Source organism: Oryctolagus cuniculus, chromosome 5 (assembly GCF_051225735.1).
Source record: "Oryctolagus cuniculus isolate XC-2025 breed Fujian yellow rabbit chromosome 5, ASM5122573v1, whole genome shotgun sequence".
NCBI classification, from domain to species: Eukaryota; Metazoa; Chordata; class Mammalia; order Lagomorpha; family Leporidae; genus Oryctolagus; species Oryctolagus cuniculus.
The window spans coordinates 43,663,003-43,681,944 of record NC_142871.1 but is presented as its reverse complement, the minus strand read 5'-3'; the positions used below and the strand labels follow the sequence as shown (position 1 = coordinate 43,681,944).

Here is an 18,942-nt window from a genome sequence, read left to right as displayed (position 1 = left end):
TTTAATGTTTTTAATGTCAAAAAATTTTTTTTCGTTTTATTTGAGAGATAGATAATTTACATCCACTGGTTCACTCTCCAGATGCTCACAATGGGCAGGGTTAGGCCAGGTCTAACCCAGGAGCCTGGAACTCAATCCAGGTTTTCCACATGAGTGGCAGAGACCCAAGTATTTGAACCGTTATCTGCTGCCTCCCAGGGTGCACATTAGCAATAAGCTGGATCAGAAGCAAAGGACCAAGCCTTCCCATACGTGTTGCGGATATCCCAAGTGGTAGCTTAGCTACTGTGCCAAATGTCTGTCCCTACACTCTCATTTTCAAGAAAGGAGCAAGATACATTTGTGTTGATCTATTAAATGTCTAAATATGCTTTTGACCAGAAAAATACAGTGTTCCCTAGGTAGTGCTGTTGAAAGAGATGGCAGGGTATACATAAATTTCCTGCTTTGAGACTAGTTGCATGAGTACATCTTAGGGGTTCTTTTTATTAGTTCTGAAGCTTGCTGAATATGGCAAAGACTTGTGTTATTTCAGGGTACTCTGCTGGCTTGTGAGTGTCTGGATAAGATTAAATAGTGGACAAAACAAGAGTCTGGGACTTTCTAGTTAACAGGTAATTGTATGACTTTTCAGGTGGCCTCCTGATAGCGTCTGCTCATTTTGGTGCATATGTATGTGGGACAGACATAGACTACAACACAGTTCATGGCTTGGGTGAGTAGAGATCTTAGACATTGTATTGTCTTTGTTCTTGTACCAAATATACCTTTGAAATCGTTTTTAAATTTCATTATTTTAACAAGATTGTGATATAATTTTACTTCACAACAAAACTTCATTGGGTGTCTGTTTTTTATGAAGTGATCTGTGTGCAATGTCATCTCTTTGGGGATCACAGAGATGAATGAGAAAAGGATCTCTCAGAGGCATTTGTAGACTTAGTAAGAAAGATTCCACTTCCTACCTAAAAAAAAAAAAAAGGAAGAAAGAAAACCACAAACTATAAAATTGTGAACTCCAGGATTGGGAAGGAAGAAATAGAAGAAAGAGACTAGCCATTTTATAATCAGTATGTGCTGTTAATAAAACATAGTTTATATTTAGGGTTATCACCATTTATTCAACGTTTGCACATGGAGTGGAAACTGTATTAATATCTAGTCTTTGAGATCCCATATGTATTTTAAATTTTGTAACTGGCTTGCACATCTTTGAAACACTGAAGGTGACAATAACTTGAAAGATTCTGCCTTAAACTGACACACCATCTGTTTTGCCTGTGAGGTGATTTGGGGTAATATTTTAAATTCTAGAAGCTTTGCTGATGTATGATTGGATGAAAACTGAAAGAAGTTTTTCCTTATGGCTGAATAGTGTTAAAAATTTTAAGTTTCATGGATGATTTTGAGAATGTGTTTATGTTCTTCCTTTATTGTAACTTGAGTCAGCCATTAGAGCACTCTTTTCCTGTTCTTCCCTCAGTGTGTTACCACATAGGTGAGAATTTAATATCCTGTTTTCTTTTGGTGAGGGAATTTGAGGTATTGCACTGATGCCCTACCTTATTTCCTATTCTGGCTATAAGGGATTAGTAGTAGTTATTAGGAGGAAAATGAGTTATATTTTATCGAGTTTACATAACCAGGCTGACAAGAATGTTGGAGCAATATGTTAGAGTACACAAAGTGCTAATAATTCTCCCTGATTGCTTTTAGTAGAAGCAATGTATTTGCTTTAAGAAAATTGTCCTATAAATTTTATTTGAATTTTTATTTATGAAAGTTATACTTAGAAAGTTATGTTATAACCTTCAGTCTACTGGAATAGAATTCTGATTGAGGTAGAGTTTCTTGGGAGCTTATCCAAATGCTCCTGTGTGTGCACTGTTTCTTGCACTTCTGATCTCTATTGTACTCTAAAATATTCTCAGGTCTCTCCTGTTTAAAAATACAAGGCCTTTTCTATCAGTCTTAAAGAGGTCTGCTACTACCGATTTCCTCTTTCTTTTGCCAGAATGCTTCTTGAGAACCTAATATTTATTTGCTGTCATCTTCCTTATTTCTCAGTGTCATTCTGCCCATTGTATACTAGCTTCCATGCCGTTGTTCTGTTGACAAGAGGAGAGAAGAGAGGAGGGGATGGGTGGGAAGGAGAGAAGAAGAGGCTGAGACTGTGTTTTGCTGAGGCTACAAATTCACGACTTTTATTGACTCTCATCCTGTGAAGGTTTGCCTTCCTTGAGTTTCCACCTCAGTCTCCTAAGGCCCTGTGATCTTTCATCTGATCACCCATTGCTTTTCCTCATGCCTGTATCTTTGTGCTTTCTACCATGCTACATGTTAATAAGAATCATGTTGAGGCTGGTGCTGTGGCACAGTAGGTAAAGCCGCTGCCTGCAGTGCTGGCATTCCATATGGGTACCAGTTCAAGTCCCGGCTGCTCTATTTCTGATCCCGCTCTCTGCTATGACCTGGGAAAGCAGTGGAAGATGGCCCAAGTACTTGGGCCCATGTCCACGTGGGAGACCCAGAAGAAGCTCCTGGCTCCGGGCTTTGGATTGGATCAGCCCAACTCCGGCACTTGCGGCTGTTTTGGGAGAGAACCAATGGCTGGAAGACTTTCTGTCTGCCTCTGTGTAACTTTGCCTTTCAAATAAATAAAATAAAAATCTAAAAAAAGAAAAAAAATCATTTCCTTCTTTGATGGATTTTTTAAGGTTTGTTTTTATTGTGAAGTAGATTGTAGTACAAAAAGGTGTATAAATATGTAAGGGTAACTATAGAGCACACCATTAACTACTATCTAGCTTAACAAAAGTATCTTTGATTCATGTGGATTCATCTTAAATTTATATTCTGATTTCTTCCAAGTATACTTTTTCTGGTCTTCCACTATCTACTGAATATCTCACCATTGAGTAACTCTTCCTGAATACTTGACAGTTACCATCAGGTTTATGAAGATTGATGTATCTTAAGTGACTCTCATCTCTTTTTCTAAGTTTATTGTTCCTCCTAGTTTTTCTGATGTTCTCATCCACTCATGTCTCTCTCTCTTTTTTTAAGATTTATTTATTTGTTTGAAAGGCAGAGTTATGCAGAGGCAGAAAGAGGAAAAAGAGAGGTCTTCCTTCCACTGGTTTACTCCCCAGATGGCTGCAAAGGCCAGAGCTGCACCAATCCAAAGCCAGGAGCTTCTTCTGTGTCTCTCATGCGGGTGCAGGAGCCCAAGGATTTGGGCCATCTTCTACTGCTTTCCCAGATCATAGCAGAGAGATGGATTGGAATTGGAGCACAGGGGACTCGAACTGGCACCAGTATGGGATGCCAGCACTGCAGGTGGCGGCTTTACCTACCATGCCACAGTGCTGGCCCCCACTCATGTCTCTTAAACTAGAAGCTTTTGAACTTTTCTTCTTCAACCCTCTCTTAACTTCTGCTTGAACTTTTCATCAGTAATATGTCCATTTCCCCTTCATTCTCCATCATCACAGTGACTGCATTCCTCAAGTTGGCACCCTTCGTTCCACTGCATTTGTGATTCTTCACTGTTGCTGCTTGGGACTGTTTATTGCTAGAGGAAGAGACCATGTTCTATTCAACTGTGCACCAGTTAAATGCTTTGTACTTAGAAAGTACTGAATGTGTTTGAAAGCAGTTTTACTTGAAAGGTGATAAAACAAGATCAACTAGATTTCAGTACATTTTACTGTTTTTATAATCTATTTTATAATGTTGAAATAAAAATACTTTACATAAATTTAATATTTTAAGTGGACACAAATATTGTTTTTGGGTAACTGTGGATTTAGATGAGCTAAAAAATTACATCAAGTTAAACAGCAGAAGATAAGAATGCTCTCGAATTATCTAATACTTTCTATCTTCCCTCACCTTTTCCTTCAGGAAAGGCTAGTAGGAAAAACCAGAAATGGAGAGGACCAGATGAAAACATTAGAGCAAATCTTCGTCAGTATGGTTTAGAGAAATTTTACCTTGATGTCCTGGTTTCAGATGCATCTAAACCTTCCTGGAGAAAGGGCACATATTTTGATGCAATCATCACTGATCGTAAGTTGTTTTTATAGAAGTTTGGGTAGGATAAGTTTCCTAAAGTCATTTACATTTGAAGTACAAAATCTATCAATATATAGACAAAATGCCAGCTTGTGTTGGTATTCCTCCCACTCGCAACAGCTTCATAGAGCAAGAAGGAGAGAATTGTTAATGTAGGCCACTGTACCAATTTAAGTAGTTAAGGGTTACTCTTTCATTTTTTTAAACAAATATGATGTTGCCACCCATTTTTACATCCTTATGTGTTAACTTGCCATCCATTTTCTCTTATAGCTTATTTTTTGAGGCTTATATTTATTTTTATTAACTGTAAATGCTTACCAGTATACCAACTGAACCTATAATGTCATTCACATTGATCAAGTCTTTGAATAATGGAGCAGATGTTGTGGCACAGTGAGTTAAGCCACCACTTTGGACACTCACATCCCAATTTTGAAAAAGAATTTCAGATGTCATACATTCCTCCATGTGTAAGATTTTGTTTTTGTAGGGCCTGTTTTCCCTGGCATCTCTTTCGCAGAGGTACAAGAACTTAGGAGTGCTGTGAACCACTGGACTGGTAAACTCAGTGAGCTTCCAGAATGTTCATGAGCACTTATTTTCCATGCCTGATGAGACTTTGGGCTTGTTAGGCAGCCTAGCTAAGAATAGATCTGCCTTTCTGTAGTATTTGGCAGTAAATCTATAAATAATGTCAAAGTTAAGCCCTCTGTCTGAGCCCTCCTGAGTTCTTTGGTAACTTAGCTGCTTTCCACACTAACAAAAGGAAAATTTATTTTCAAGGTATTATGGTAGCATTGAATATACTTTAAGACAATTGGATGAATTTTTATTAACATTTTGTTCTCACGTTTGTGTGTGTGTGTGTATGTATAAAATACATTTTTTTCCCTTGAATAACTTGCGAGTAGGTTGCATACATTGTGGCCTTCTATCCTTGTCCTTCAGTGTGTATGTCCTAAGAATAGGGATAGTCTCTTAGAGAGCCAAAGTACATTTACCAATTTCAGGAAATCAATATAACACTTCAATCTCCACTGTGCCCTCTAGTTTTGTCAATTGACCAATAATGTCCATTATAGTATGCTTTTTCCCTCTAGTACAGGACCTAAATAGGGTCAGGTACTTCATTTAGTAATGATATCTTTTCAGCCTCCTTTAATTTGTAACACCTGCATAGCCTTCCTCTGTCTTTTCTGACACATTTTTGAAGAACACAAATTTTTTTGTTATATAGCTCCTTGAATGAAATAATGCGCAGAAGATGTAGTGTCCTCACAGTGTCTCATTTGGAATTGCATTGTATCTGCCTGTCCCTCATTGGTGATTTGGTGACTTTTGACTGTCTGCATTGCTTCTGTTTCTGTCTAGCTCCATATGGTATCAGAGAATCTACCAGAAGAACAGGTTCACAAAAGGAAATACCAAAGGGAATAGAAAAATGGTAAGTGAAATTTAAATATAATGGTTTAGTACTTTTAAAAGAAGCATGGTTTTAATTAAGCAGTTTTAAAATTTTTTACTGATTTTGCAATTTTGTCTTCTTTGTATAGTCCAGAAAGCCACGTTCCTGTTTCCTTGAGTTATCATCTGAGTGATATGTTTTTCGACCTGTTAAACTTTGCAGCTGAGAGCCTGGTATTAGGTGGAAGACTAGTCTATTGGTTACCAGTGTATACACCAGAGTATGTAATCTTATTTTTAACTTCATTTTACCTATGGTATTTGCGTAGCTACCATAATTTTTCCTTATCTCTAATTGTATTGAGGATCTCTTTTATTTAATGTGTATTAATTGCCTTTGTCTACCAACAGATGTGTATGAAATAGTACCCTTGCTTTTATTGATTGAATTGCTTTGACCTTTATATTTTATATCAGGCTTCAGCAAATGAGAGTGTTTGGACCAAATATGGTCCTCAGACTGTTTCTTCTGAGGTGCTTGAGCTATGTCTGGTATTTTTTTTTTTAAAGATTCACTTATTAATTGAAAGGCAGAGTGACAGAGAAAGAGGGAGAGACAGAGAGAGATTTTCTATTCACTGGTTCTTTCCTCAAATGCCACAACATCTGTGGCTGGGCCAAGCACAAGCCAAGCACCTGGAACTCAATCCAGGTCTCCCACATGGATGGCAGAGGCCCATACTTGGGCCATCTTCTGCTGCTGTCCCAGGCACATCAGCAGAGAGCTGGATTGGAAGCAGAGCAGTTTGTACTAGAAGGGGTACTCCTGTGTAGGATGCCAGTGGAGCAGGTGGTAACTTAACCTGCTGTATAACAATGCTGTCCTCAATTTTAAAAATTTTAAAAAGTTGCTGAAACAACTTGTGATAGAAACATATGTAACCCACAAAATGTAAAAAATTCCATGGCCCATTTGCAGGAAAGAATTGCCAAGTCCTATATTTACATACTTAGATATTTAGTCCAGCCCCTGATATATTGGCTATTATGGTAAACTTAAATATAATATCATTTTTTAAAAACTAAGACCAAGACAAAAAACATGCATATTTTTAAAGCTCTGATTATGTTCAATATAATTGGTTTAAATTTTGTTATTCAGTAACTATTAAGTATGAACAAAGCTATATACATCAATAGTGAAAGACAATGTTGAACAAGATGAGATCTTCAGATTTGAATGAGAGTTTTCACACTTAAAATTTGGTTATTTATTCCATCTGCTATGGAAATATTTTTAAAAATTATTTTAATTCTTATATTTATAAAACATAATTATACAGAAAAAGCATTTTGGTTCAGTGGGAACTTGTCTGTCTTTTCATGATGTTGATTGAGGAGGCTCTGAGCATCTCTACTTCTCTCTGTAACTCTTTCAGAAAAAAATCTGGAAATTTCTAAGTACATTTAATGAAAGGGGTGTTTTAAAAGTCAAAAAGGGAAACATGTTTTATTCTTTCTTTGCCTTAGATGTTTTACCAAAAGATAGTCTTTTTTTTTTTTTTTTTAACGATCTATTTATTTGAAAGTCAGAGGCAGAGAAAGAGAGAGAGAGAGAAAGAGAGAGAGAAAGGTCTTCCATCTGCTGGTTCACTCCCCAAATGGCTGCTATGGCCAGAGGTGGGCCCATCCGAAGCCGGGAGCCAGGAGCTTCTTCCAGGTCTCCCATGTGGATACAGGGGCCCATCTTCTACTGCTTTCCCAGCCCATCGCAGAGAGCTGGATTGGAAATGGAGCAGCCAGGACTCGAACCGGCGCCCATTTGGGATGTAGGCACTGCAGGTGGCGACTTTACCCGCTATACCATAACGCTGGTCCCCAAAAGATAGATTTCTACCAGATACAGGGGAAGACTCCTATGGCATTTACTTCCTCACATCTGTCCCCTGGATAGTTACTTCCAGGACTTCTGATGCTTATTACCAGACTTCTGCCTTCTCCCTAAGACTAAAAGTTGTCTTATTGATGAATTATTATTTTTGTTAACTTATTGATGAATGTAGTTAGGAGTTTACGTTAGAAAAATGAACAATATTTACTTTTGCAGTATATATCATCTGAAATCTTTCCTTTTTCAAAAACAACAATATCAATAAATTTAAGACTGACATTATCTGCAACCTTGCTTGCTTTCTGAGTTCAGCAGTTTAGAATTAGTTTGGTTATGTATTATTGAAAATGTAGCTTTTTATTGAATCAAGAATAAAAAGGAATTCAATTTAAAATTGTTTTTTAGCTCTGATAATTTTTTAAATTAATATATTTATTAATATAGAGGCAGAATTAGAGAGAGAGGTCTTCCAGATGCTAGTTCCTTCCTCAAATGGCCAAAAAGGCCAGAGCTGGGCCAATCCAAAGCCAGGACCCAGGAGCTTCTTCCTAGTCTCTCAAGTGGATGTCGGGGCCCAAACACTTGGGCCATCTTCTGTTGCTTTCCCAGGCTATAAGCCGAGAGTTGGATCGGAAGAGGAGAAGTCAGGACATGAACCGGTGTGCATCTGGGAAGCTGGCACCACAGGTTGAGGCCTAGCCTACTACACCACAGCACCTACTGGCAGCACTAATAATTTTAAGTCTTCTGTGTTTTTAGTGTAGTTAATATAGGCTTTCAGTTCTACTGTTGAACTATTTTATTTAGCTAAATTCTGTTGTATGATTCAGGTTTAAAAATAAGAATCACATTCTAATGCAGCTCAGATACTATTATCCAAATGATGTTCCTTTGTGCTTGGAATAAAATGATAATATAAAGCTCATAAATTCTATTGTTAAACCAAATAAATGCTGGTAACATAGTTTCAACAGTTTAACATCATTCATGTCATAAATGTTCAATAAAATTATATTGGTTTTGTAGTTTTAGATTTGATTTATAAATTTGTTCTTGGTTTTATAGTTATATAAGAGTTACAAGCATTAGAGATTTATATCTAATTTATGTTTGTGCATATTTAAGTGACATTTTGATAAAAATGCCTACAGCAATCCCACCAGGAAATAAAAAGATTTTTCCCTTTAAAAGAGGATACGTTACTAAAGTTGACAGACGTTATTTCAGTTATTCACAGGCCCTGCTATTGGAAGCTAAATATCAAAACTTCATGGTCTCTATTTCCCCTTTTTATTTTAGTCTCAAGGATGGGGTAGTATATATTCCTTAATATCATATGTGCTTTGTAGAAAGATTCCAAACTTGAAGTCAACTGCTGTTTAAAAAAAAGTACACTTATGCCGGCGCCGTGGCTCAATAGGCTAATCCTCCACCTTGCGGCGCCGGCAAACCGGGTTCTAGTCCCGGTTGGGGCGCCGGATTCTGTCCCGGTTGCCCCTCTTCCAGGCCAGCTCTCTGCTATGGCCAGGGAGTGCAGTGGAGGATGGCCCAGGTGCTTGGGCCCTGCACCCCATGGGAGACCAGGAAAAGCACCTGGCTCCTGGCTCCTGCCGGGATCAGCGCGGTGCGCCGGCTGCAGCGGCGGCCATTGGAGGGTGAACCAGCGGCAAAGGAAGACCTTTCTCTCTCTGTCTCTCTCTCTCACTGTCCACTCTGCCTGTCAAAAAAAAAAAAAAAAAAAAAAAAAAAAAAAAAAAGTACACTTCTGACTATCTGATGAACATGAAAAATTATTAGATGAAGTCCAGTCTGCAGTGGTCATGACTTGCTGGAAAGCTCTAAGGAAGAAGGCAGAGAACACCTTCAAGAGAATTTTTTCCACTGATAATAAAGTGAAGTGCATTATGAACGCTGCTTGCTAAGTGGGTGGTGATGGTTTTGAACATGTGCTTGAGGTAATGAGCGAGAGCTTGGTGAAGATCAGAGGGACCTGGAAAAGTCAGTAAGAATCATCATCTCTGTTCAGGCAGGGCAGGTACTGTACAGCTGCAGTCTCCACCACTCATTGTTACAGCTTCAGTTTCACTTCCTGGTTAATGTCACCAGAGGACTGATGTTTATTTCAGTTGTATTTTACTTGAATAATTTTATAAACAACCTCAGTACTGTATTTACAAGCTTAATAGATGTCTCAAGATGTCATCAACATTTTGCAGGATCATTTCATTTTATAGAGGACTTCAGGACTTTATACTTTGGGAACTTATAAAAAAAATCTCCAGATAGTCACGTCAAGGGGTTGTTGGAGCACGTATTTCTGGGTGCCTTATCTGCTCTTAGGGGATCGTTTAGAGTGCAGTTGTCACCTTACATTTCTGTGGTTTAAATGTTGAGCACTCGTCAGTAAGACAAATTTGCTTTCTGTCTCTCTTATTCTACAGGTTAAAAATTAAACTGCATTCCTTTGCTGTGGTCATATTAGAATACTTTGCATTTTTAAAGTACAGAATAATGTGGGTTTTATGGACTGTTAGCACATGTAGAATGAAACAGTACGGTGTGTGGAGGGAGGATGACCCAAAGCACCGTGGATACCCCCATGATGACTGTGTGGGCTACACATGTGAGTGTTGCTGACAGTCAGTACTTCCTTCTTCAGGTACACAGAAGAGATGGTGCCCTGGCACCCGTGCCTGACACTCATCAGCAACTGTGAACAGAAGCTTTCCAGTCACACGTCAAGGCGCTTGATCACAATGGAAAAGGTGAAGGAACTGGAGGTAAATTGCTCTAGTATTTTCAGCAGAAATTCTGGAATAATGCAAAGTAGAGATTTCTAAATAATCTTCCTATGGCAGGAGTTTGGGAGTGTTAGTTTTTGACTTTTAAAATCTACAGATGAATTCAGAAACAGGCAGAAGTTGGAGATTGGTGATTGGTGACATTTGGTTGAGGTTAGAGCTAGAGGGTGGAGTAGGATGTAGAAGTTGAATGGAAATAGAAGTTAGCCTGAACTTCTCAGGCTTTACTTGACATTCTTGTTGCTAACTCAGTTATAAAACAGAGCACTCTTGGTTAAACAACTGTTGGCAAATCAGCAATCTATTAGTTACCCGTTTTTTGTTTTTTTTTTTTTTGTTTGTTTGTTTTTTGTTTTTTGTTTTTTTCCAAAAGCAGAACCTACTTGATTGCAGGCTGTAATGAAGAGACAATGTTACTTTGTATAAGGAAGGAAGGAAAGCCCTATCTGCTAGGGCTCAACACATAGTATCTTTCTGTCTCTCTCTTCTCTGGTAACATTTATGTTAGAGAAGAAAGAGCAAAGCATCTTGTTATTTCTGGAACAGATCAAAACTGTTATGAAAAATGCTTTGTGTTGGAGCTTACTTAAATCTACAACATACTCTTGGCCTCTACATCTATGAATTTACAACCAAAGCTCTCCCAAATGTACTGGAAACATGGATGGGCCCCATCTTTGCTTTAGATAGGAGGGTGGTAGTATCTGAAGATTTTACCACACTCATTCACCTCTCTACTCACATTTGGTTTGTTTTCATCCAATCCTCAACTTAGGGATTCTTTCATAGTAATGAAGATTAATATTAGCATCATTTTTATACATATTTAATTTTCTATCACTCTTTTTATCTTTGTTATTGCCATTTGCCTTTAATTTAATACTATATTATCAATATATTATACCAATGGTTTCCTAAATGATCTCTCCTTCACACTTCTAATTCTTATCTGTTAAATGATTCTTCCTAAAATACTGCATTTCTTATGTCATTTTATTATGTCAAATCTTTTAGTGACCCTTATAGCATGAATAATGTTCAGAATTTTCAGTGTGCCATAAAATATCCTCAGTAATCAGACTGTAAGGTCAGAGTACTTCAAAAAACTAAGCTAAATGTGTATAAGTAGTTGACTGGTATCTACTGTATATGGTACATATTGTGTATACACACAGATTTATTGGTATATGTAGTGTTGCTAAAATGAGAGTGTGTGGTAGTCATTTTTAAAGCAAAGATACTAGAAGTTTATGTTTAAATGACAGATACTGTGGAATGTCTTTGTACTCATCCTATTTTTGTCTTAGTTGTTCAACTAGATTTACATTTAAATAAACACTCATATTAAGCAGTGATTTTGTTTTATCATAAGGTCTTTTTTTTTCAAATGATTTAACTAGACATTGCTATTCTCATTTTGTCCTGCACAGTTTACTTACTTGGTTAAAGGTTTTTTTTTTGTTTTTTTCTTTTGGAAATCAAATCCCATTCCAAGGATGATGGCTTACCTGTAAACACTGCAGATTCAGAAGTTCCAAGAGTGGTTCCCAAATTGTTGGATACAGTGACAACTTCTAAAGTAGTGATTTGGGATAATCAATATTTATTCATGTATATAGTAGAACCCCTCTTATCTAACATCCATTCCAAACTTAGTTGCTTAATCGACACCAGCCCATTCCTGCTCTGAAGCGTACTGCCTAATGCCTGTAATGTGTTTCCTACTTTCAGCTCGTGTGGTCTTTGCTAGGTCTGTATACATCTGCCCCTACCAACTGAATTGTCCATTTTCTAAGAGTCAGTTAGGGTGTTCCTAGAGCCAATTATGGTGGTGTATTTGTTATAGCAATTGTGTAACCTGATTAAATGCTGATTAGGCCAGTGGATACAAGATTATTAATAAAGTTATGATCCATATAAAAACTAAATTTAATATTTTAGAAACACAGGATAAAGTGAGTTGTTACAAAGGACTCTCAGTTTGATGTGGGTTAGAGGAAAAGATACCACAATCTGGATTTCTGTACTCAGATTACTTGATGAATCTTGTAAATTCTGACATCATTTCATAGAAGCTAAAATTAGAAATCTTCATAAGTCTTGATTTTATATCAAAAGATTAATAAGTTAATATATTATTTAAAAAAATTAGAGAGCATTCACGTATGCTCATTCACACCCCAGCTGGATGCCTTTAACAAAACCAGGAGCCAGAAGCTTAATCTGGGTCCCTCTGATGGGCAGCAGGAACCCAATCATTTGAATCATCATTGCTGCCTCCCAGAGTCTGCCACAGCCAGCCATGAAACCTAGGCGCTCTGAAATGGGATAAAGTAATCTTAACCGCTAGGCTAAATGCCTGCCTTGAATATGCAATTTAAGTTAAATAAGGTATGGATGTTGGATGTAGTGGTTAATATATGGTTACTATACTGCTTGTGACACCTGTACTCCATACTAGAATGCTTGGGTTTAAGTCCTGACTTCACTTCTAATTCTAGCTTTCTGCTATTGCACACCCTGGAAAGCAGATGATAACTCAAGTACTTGGATTATTACCATCCACATGGGAGACTCTACTTGTGTTTTGAGCTCCTGGCTCTGGCCTGACCCTGCCCTGGCTGTTGTGGGCATTTGGGGATTAAACAGTGGTAGAATAGCTCTGTCTGCCTCTGTTTCTCTGCCTTTCAACTAACACTTTTAAAAAGTTTAAAAAGAATTTTAATGTGCTTATAAAACTTTTTTTAATTGTTTATTTGAAAGAGAGACAGATAAATTGGGAGATAGAACTTCCATCTGCTGGTTTACTACTCAAAGTCAGCAAAAAGGCTGGAGTCAGGAGCCAGAGCTGGGCATCAAACCCAAGCACCCAAGTGTGGGACATAGGCATCTCAGCCAATGTCTTAACTGCTAGGCTAAGCACTTGCCCCTACAAGGTATTTTAATTTTTTCCTGCTTTATTAACTTTTTCAGTTAGCTAAGTGTATTGGTCTATTTGGGCTTCCAAGAATACCACAGATTGGGTGGCTAAATTATTGGAAATTATTGTCTCACCGTTCTGGAACCTGGAAGTTCAGGATGCAGGTGCTGGCAGGGTGGGTTTCTGTGGGGCCTTTCTGCCTGAGTTGCATATCGTCCACCTTCTGGCTGTGATCTCACATGGCTTTTCCTCTGTGTAGCTGCCCTCCTGGTGTCTTTATTTTTTTGAGGACATCAGTCCCGTTGGATTAGGACCTCACCCATATTACCTTATTTCATCATAATTACCTCTTTAAAGGTCATATCTCCAAATATAGACATGGTAGTGGTTGGGGCTTCAAAGTAGGAATTTTAGTGAAGGATACAAATCACTCTATAGCATTAACCATTGCCAATATTTATCTTGTGGAATAAAAGGCTTCTCTAATATGAGGGCACTTTTAAAAGTTCATGGAACTTGAATTAAAAGATGTTTATTATGGTATACAAAATTTTGAATCCATGCATAGTTTTTCATAATATGTATGTTTCATGAGCTTTTATAGGACCCTTCATGTGCATAGCTTTCAAAAAATTTTTTGCTCTAAAATAAGTTTATCATTTAAAAATTTTAATATTAGATTTAATAATTTTTTATATATTCATTTCATATGTAAATATTGTATACATATTTTTTTAAAGATTTATTTATTTATGTTGAAAATTGGAATTAGAGAGAGAGAGATCTTCATCCACTGGTTCATTCCCCAAGTGACCACAATAGCCAGGGCTAGGCCAGGCTGAAGCCAGGAGTCAAGAGCTTCATCTGGATCTGCCATGTGGGTGCAGGCACCCAAGCACTTGGGCTATCTTCAACTGCCTTTGTAGGCACATTAGCAGGAAGTTGGATTGGAAGTGGAGAAGCCATTACTTAAACTAGCACCCATATAGGGTGCTGCCACTGCAGATGGTGGCTTAACCTGCTATGCCACACACTGACCATCTTTATCAAGTTTTTGAGGCACACTTGTATTAGAATATGCTTTTCTTCTCCTCCCAGGTCAGTAACTTTTCATATATACATTGTTTCCTGGTGTTTTTTGAGGGAAGTGATGCACTTGATAATTCAAAATGGTAATATTGTAGCTCTTAGAGATCATAGCATTTAATGTAATCGTTTGAATTCATAGTGGTCACAGTAACTAATATTTATATTATTACAGGAGTAATATTTGTAATAAAAATATTATCTTTATATTTTACAATTTAAATCTGGATATTAGAAAGTAAAGTAATGGCATCAGCATTCTTTATTGTGTGGCCCACGTAGTGTTTCAAAGAATTGGAAGGAAGAAGATACAAAAAAAGTTCTTTAATAACTAGTGGAGCTACATAATAAATTAGCCATTGCTATTTTAGTGGAAAAACTAAAAAATTAAGACCTACTGTGAACTAATTCCATATTTGTTTTCCCTTGAGTTTAATTTGTTTAAGAAAGCCTTGTATTTTTTTCCAGATTTATGTTTCTCTAAGCAAATTTGAAACTCAAGGAAAAGTAGGCTTTTGAGAATTTCAGTCCTATATTAAAATGATTAAAAAAAAGGCATTTAACTTGGGTATCCTAATTTTTGTCAGGTATTCTTTTATCACTTCCTTTATAAAGAATTTCAAATTCTTTGTTTTTTAAAGATTGATTTATTTGAAAGGCAAGAGTTACACACAGCAAGAGGGAGAAATAGAGGGATCTTCCCTCCATTGTTCACTCCTCAAATGGCCACAATGACCAGAGCTTGGCCAGTCCCTACTTCAGATTTTTTGAGAAAATACGGAAAAGGGAACTAGCCTTGTGCCGCAGCAGGTTAAGGCACCACTTGCAAAGCCAGCATTCCATGGGGCCAGTTCAAGTTGTGACTGCTCTGCTTCTGATCCAGCTTCCTGGTAATGTGCTTGGGAAGGCGATGGACACATTAATATTAGATTTAATAATTTTTGATTTCATATTCAATTCATATGTAAATATTGTATACATATTGTATACAATACACATGTGGGAGACCAGGAGGGAGTCCTGGCTCCTGGCTCCTGGCTTTGGCCTGATCTAAATGTGGCTGTTGTGGAAATTTGGGAAATAAATTAATGCATAGATTTCTCTCTGTCTTTCCCTTTGTGTCACTCTTTCAACTAAATAAATGTTAAAAAAAAAAAAAAGGCAAAAAGGAAAAGTCTAATGCTGTAGCTATTTTTTGAAATGGCCTTCATTCTCTAAGACCAAATTTAATCAGTGAGTTTTAACTAGGATAGAATTTACTATAACTGAAAATACTTTGTCATATTAAATTAATCTTGTTTGGTTTTTGATTAATTACTTCATTTCTACCTTCTGTTTGTATGGAGAAGGATGTGTATAATTGCAGCAAGATCCTAGTCTTTTATAATACAAGTGATGACATAAAATTGTCAAACAGTTCTCACAGGCATCTAACAAATTATTCACAGGCTTGTTCAGCATTGTTGACTTTGGCAATGAAAGACTATTAATTTTAGATTTTTGCACTTTAGCATACTCCTTTCATTTTTGATTTCTCACTTGTTAGGTTTAACTTCAGTATAACTTCTGGTCCATTGGATATGTTGTTATAAAATATTCTCCTTTCCCCCCTTTTAAAATGTAAACTTAAGTTACAACTAGCATGTCTAAAGAGTATGGATATCTTACAAAATAGTTTTTAGGCTTGCTTATTGTGCCTAAGTCCTAAAGAAGGAAGTTCTTGATTAGTGTGTTAAAATCATGAAATTGCCTGAGAGGAAGAGCCAGGTTTATTTCCTATTGATGGATTCTGAAAGTCAAGAGAATGAAAAGTAGTACTTAAAAAAATGTATTTATTTGAAAGTCAGACACAGAGAGCGAGACAGACAGAAGGAGAGAAATCTTAATCTGTTGGTTCACTCCCCATGTGGCCACAATGGCCAGGGCTGGACCAAGCCAAAACCAGGAGCTAGGAGCTTCATCTGAGTCTCTCCTGTGAGTATAGGGGCCCAAGTACTTTGGCCATCTGCTGCTGCTTTCCCAGGTGCCATTAGCAGAGAGCTGGATCGGAAGTGGAGCAGCCAGGACTTGAACTGGCTCCTATATGGGAAGCTAGGAACTACAAACGGCAGTCTAACCTGCTGTGCACTGGTCATTTAATTTTACTACCACTCATTTCTTCTCTCGACACAGTAAACAGTTATATTGCTATATAGGATTGTGGTCACAGTGGTTATTCCTGTAAAATTCATTTTCTCATAAAATTCCTAAGATAGGGACTGGCATTATGGTGTAGTCCATAAAGCTGCAGTCTGTGATGCTGGCATCCCACATAGGCACTGTTTGAGTCCTGGCTGGTCCACTTCCTATCCAGCTCCCTGCTAATGGCTTGGGAAAAACAGTGGAAGATAGCCCAAGTGTTTGGAACCCTGCTACCCATGTGGGAGAGCCAGAAGAAGCTCCTGGCTCCTGGCTTCAGCTAGGCCCTGCCCTGGCTATTGCAGCCACTTTGGGGAATAAATCAGCAGATGGAAGATCTCTCCGTCTCTCCCTTTCTCTGTAACACTGACTTTCAAACAAACAAATAAACTTTAAAAAGCATAGTAAAGTAAAATTCCTAGGATAAAAATGCTGATCTCCAGGATTGTTCGGAGCAGATCAGACTATGAGATTAATAGTTATGTCTTCAATGAAAGTCACCTAACACAACCTTTTCTACCAGAATCTCCTTGAACAGATGAGAATATACCCCAAGTAACCCTTCTCAAGATTTCCTTGACATTTTTCAAAAATATTCATGTAATATAATCTGTTCTATAATAGATAATATTTTAAATATAAAAAATTTATTTAAATTAGCATTGCATCAAATGAACCACCATGTACCCTATTTTATGCCCTTTTAAAAAAAGAGTTACTGGCCGGTGCCACAGCTCACTAGGCTAATCCTCCGCCTGCGGCACCGGCACCCCTGGTTCTAGACCTGGTCGGGGCACCGGATTCTGTCCCGGTTGCTCCTCTTCCAGTCCAGCTCTCTGCTGTGGCCCAGGAAGGCAGTGGAGGATGGCCCAAGTGCTTGGGCCCTGCACCCGCATGGGAGACCAGGAGGAAGCCATAGCGGCCATTTATGGGGTGAACCAATGGAAGGAAGACCTTTCTCTCTCTCTCTCTCACTGTCTAACTCTGCCTGTCAAAAAAAAAAAAAAAGTCACTTATCTAGTAATTTGAAAGGCAGAGTGACACAGAGAGAGAGAGATCTTCCATTCACTGACTCATTCCCCAAATGGTCACAACAGCCAGAGCTGGACCAGGCTGAAACCAGGTGTCAGGAACTTCATCCTGGTCTCCCACTTGCTTGGGCTATCATCTTCTGCTGTCTCAGCTGTCTCAGGTACATTAGCAGAAAGCTAGATTAGAAGTGTTACAGCCGAGACTCCCGCTGGTATTCTCATATGGGATGCTGGTGTCACAGCACCCCACTGCACCACAGTGCCAATCCGTCTTCCATGACTTCTGTACCTGATGTGCTATCACAAATTTCTAGTAATTTATGAAGTACTAAGTATAGGTAAGTTTAGTTCTGGATATCGTATGGATTTTAACTTAGACTGAAGTTATACTACTGTATAAATCAGTTGTCATTTTATAGTAGAGCTGGTTTAATGAGGGGCTATTGGAAGGTCACAGTGGCAAGTGATGAAAGTTTACTTTTTTTTTTTTTTGCTTTTTTTTTGGATTGAGTGAAAGAGTCTAGTACATGAGGCAGATGAATTCAGTGATCAGAATGGTATGTGCCCCAAATTGAGGGTTTTGACTCAAGGAAGCTGAAAAGGGAGAAGGAACCATTAACACTATAACAATATTTTTTAAATGAGGAAGGGAGAGAATCTACCCTGGGGTCACCTGAGAACAGACTTGTGGATGCCTTGAAGTTGAAGAAACTAAGTCTTCATTCTATGCAGTTTACATATTAGAGTGATATTATAGGGGCCAGCACCGTGACGCAGTGGGTTAATCCTCTGCCTGCAGCGCTGGCATCCCTTATGGGTGCCAGTTCTAGTCCTGGCTGCTCCTCTTCCAATCCGGCTCTCTGCTGTGGCCTGGGAAAGTGGTAGAGGATGGCCCAAGTCATTGGGCCCCTGCACCCGTATGGGAGACCAGGAAGAAGCTCCTGGCTCCTGGCTTCGGATTGGTGCAGCTCCGGCCGTTGCGGCCATTTGGGGAGTAAACCATTGGATGGAAGACCTCTCTTTCTGTCTCTCCCTCTCACTGTCTGTAACTCTACCTCTCAAATAAATAAAGAAAAATAAAATCTTAAAAAAAAAATGATATTACCATTGCTCATTATAAACTGTGCTGTTGTGTTAGCATAATGTGTGTGACTATTTTCATTATGCATTAATTTTTTCTCAGGATTGACAATGTTAGCTGTATTTTTTATTGACAAATTAAACATGCTTCTTCCTGGTTAATTTTTTCCTTCTGAAATATTCTGTGATAGTTGCCTATCTGTTGTTAGTAATGTGGATTTTGCTTTTGATTAGTCCTATGAAAGATTAGATAGACATACCCTTTGCTAGGATATAGATGATACATCATTTATTGATTGGAAAAATAAGGATGACACTAAGTAAGGATGTGCTATGGTAATTGGACATAAACTCAGTCAGGATCTTAACATTAACAAATATTCATTATTGTCAAAATGTGGCACAAGAGAGGAGGGGAGAGAGAGAGAAACATTTAAAACAATCATTTAGCAAAGGAAGTCAAATGGAAAG

General features: G+C 38.0%; 1 protein-coding gene across 4 annotated transcripts in view; it reads left to right on the top strand.

Annotated features, from left to right (window-relative positions):
* TRMT11 (tRNA methyltransferase 11) overlaps positions 1-18,942 on the top strand; it is a 59,173-nt gene that overhangs the window by 28,122 nt on the left and 12,109 nt on the right. For all 4 annotated transcript variants that reach the window (XR_016233766.1, XR_016233767.1, XM_008263465.5 and 1 more), the window contains 5 exons: positions 635-715; positions 3,907-4,071; positions 5,452-5,524; positions 5,634-5,765; positions 10,035-10,155. Coding sequence is in view for 2 of the 4 variants with exons in the window: in XM_008263465.5 (XP_008261687.1) it covers positions 635-715; positions 3,907-4,071; positions 5,452-5,524; positions 5,634-5,765; positions 10,035-10,155 (572 nt within the window). In the remaining 2 variants the exon portion in view is untranslated. The remainder of the gene's footprint in view (positions 1-634; positions 716-3,906; positions 4,072-5,451; positions 5,525-5,633; positions 5,766-10,034; positions 10,156-18,942) is intronic.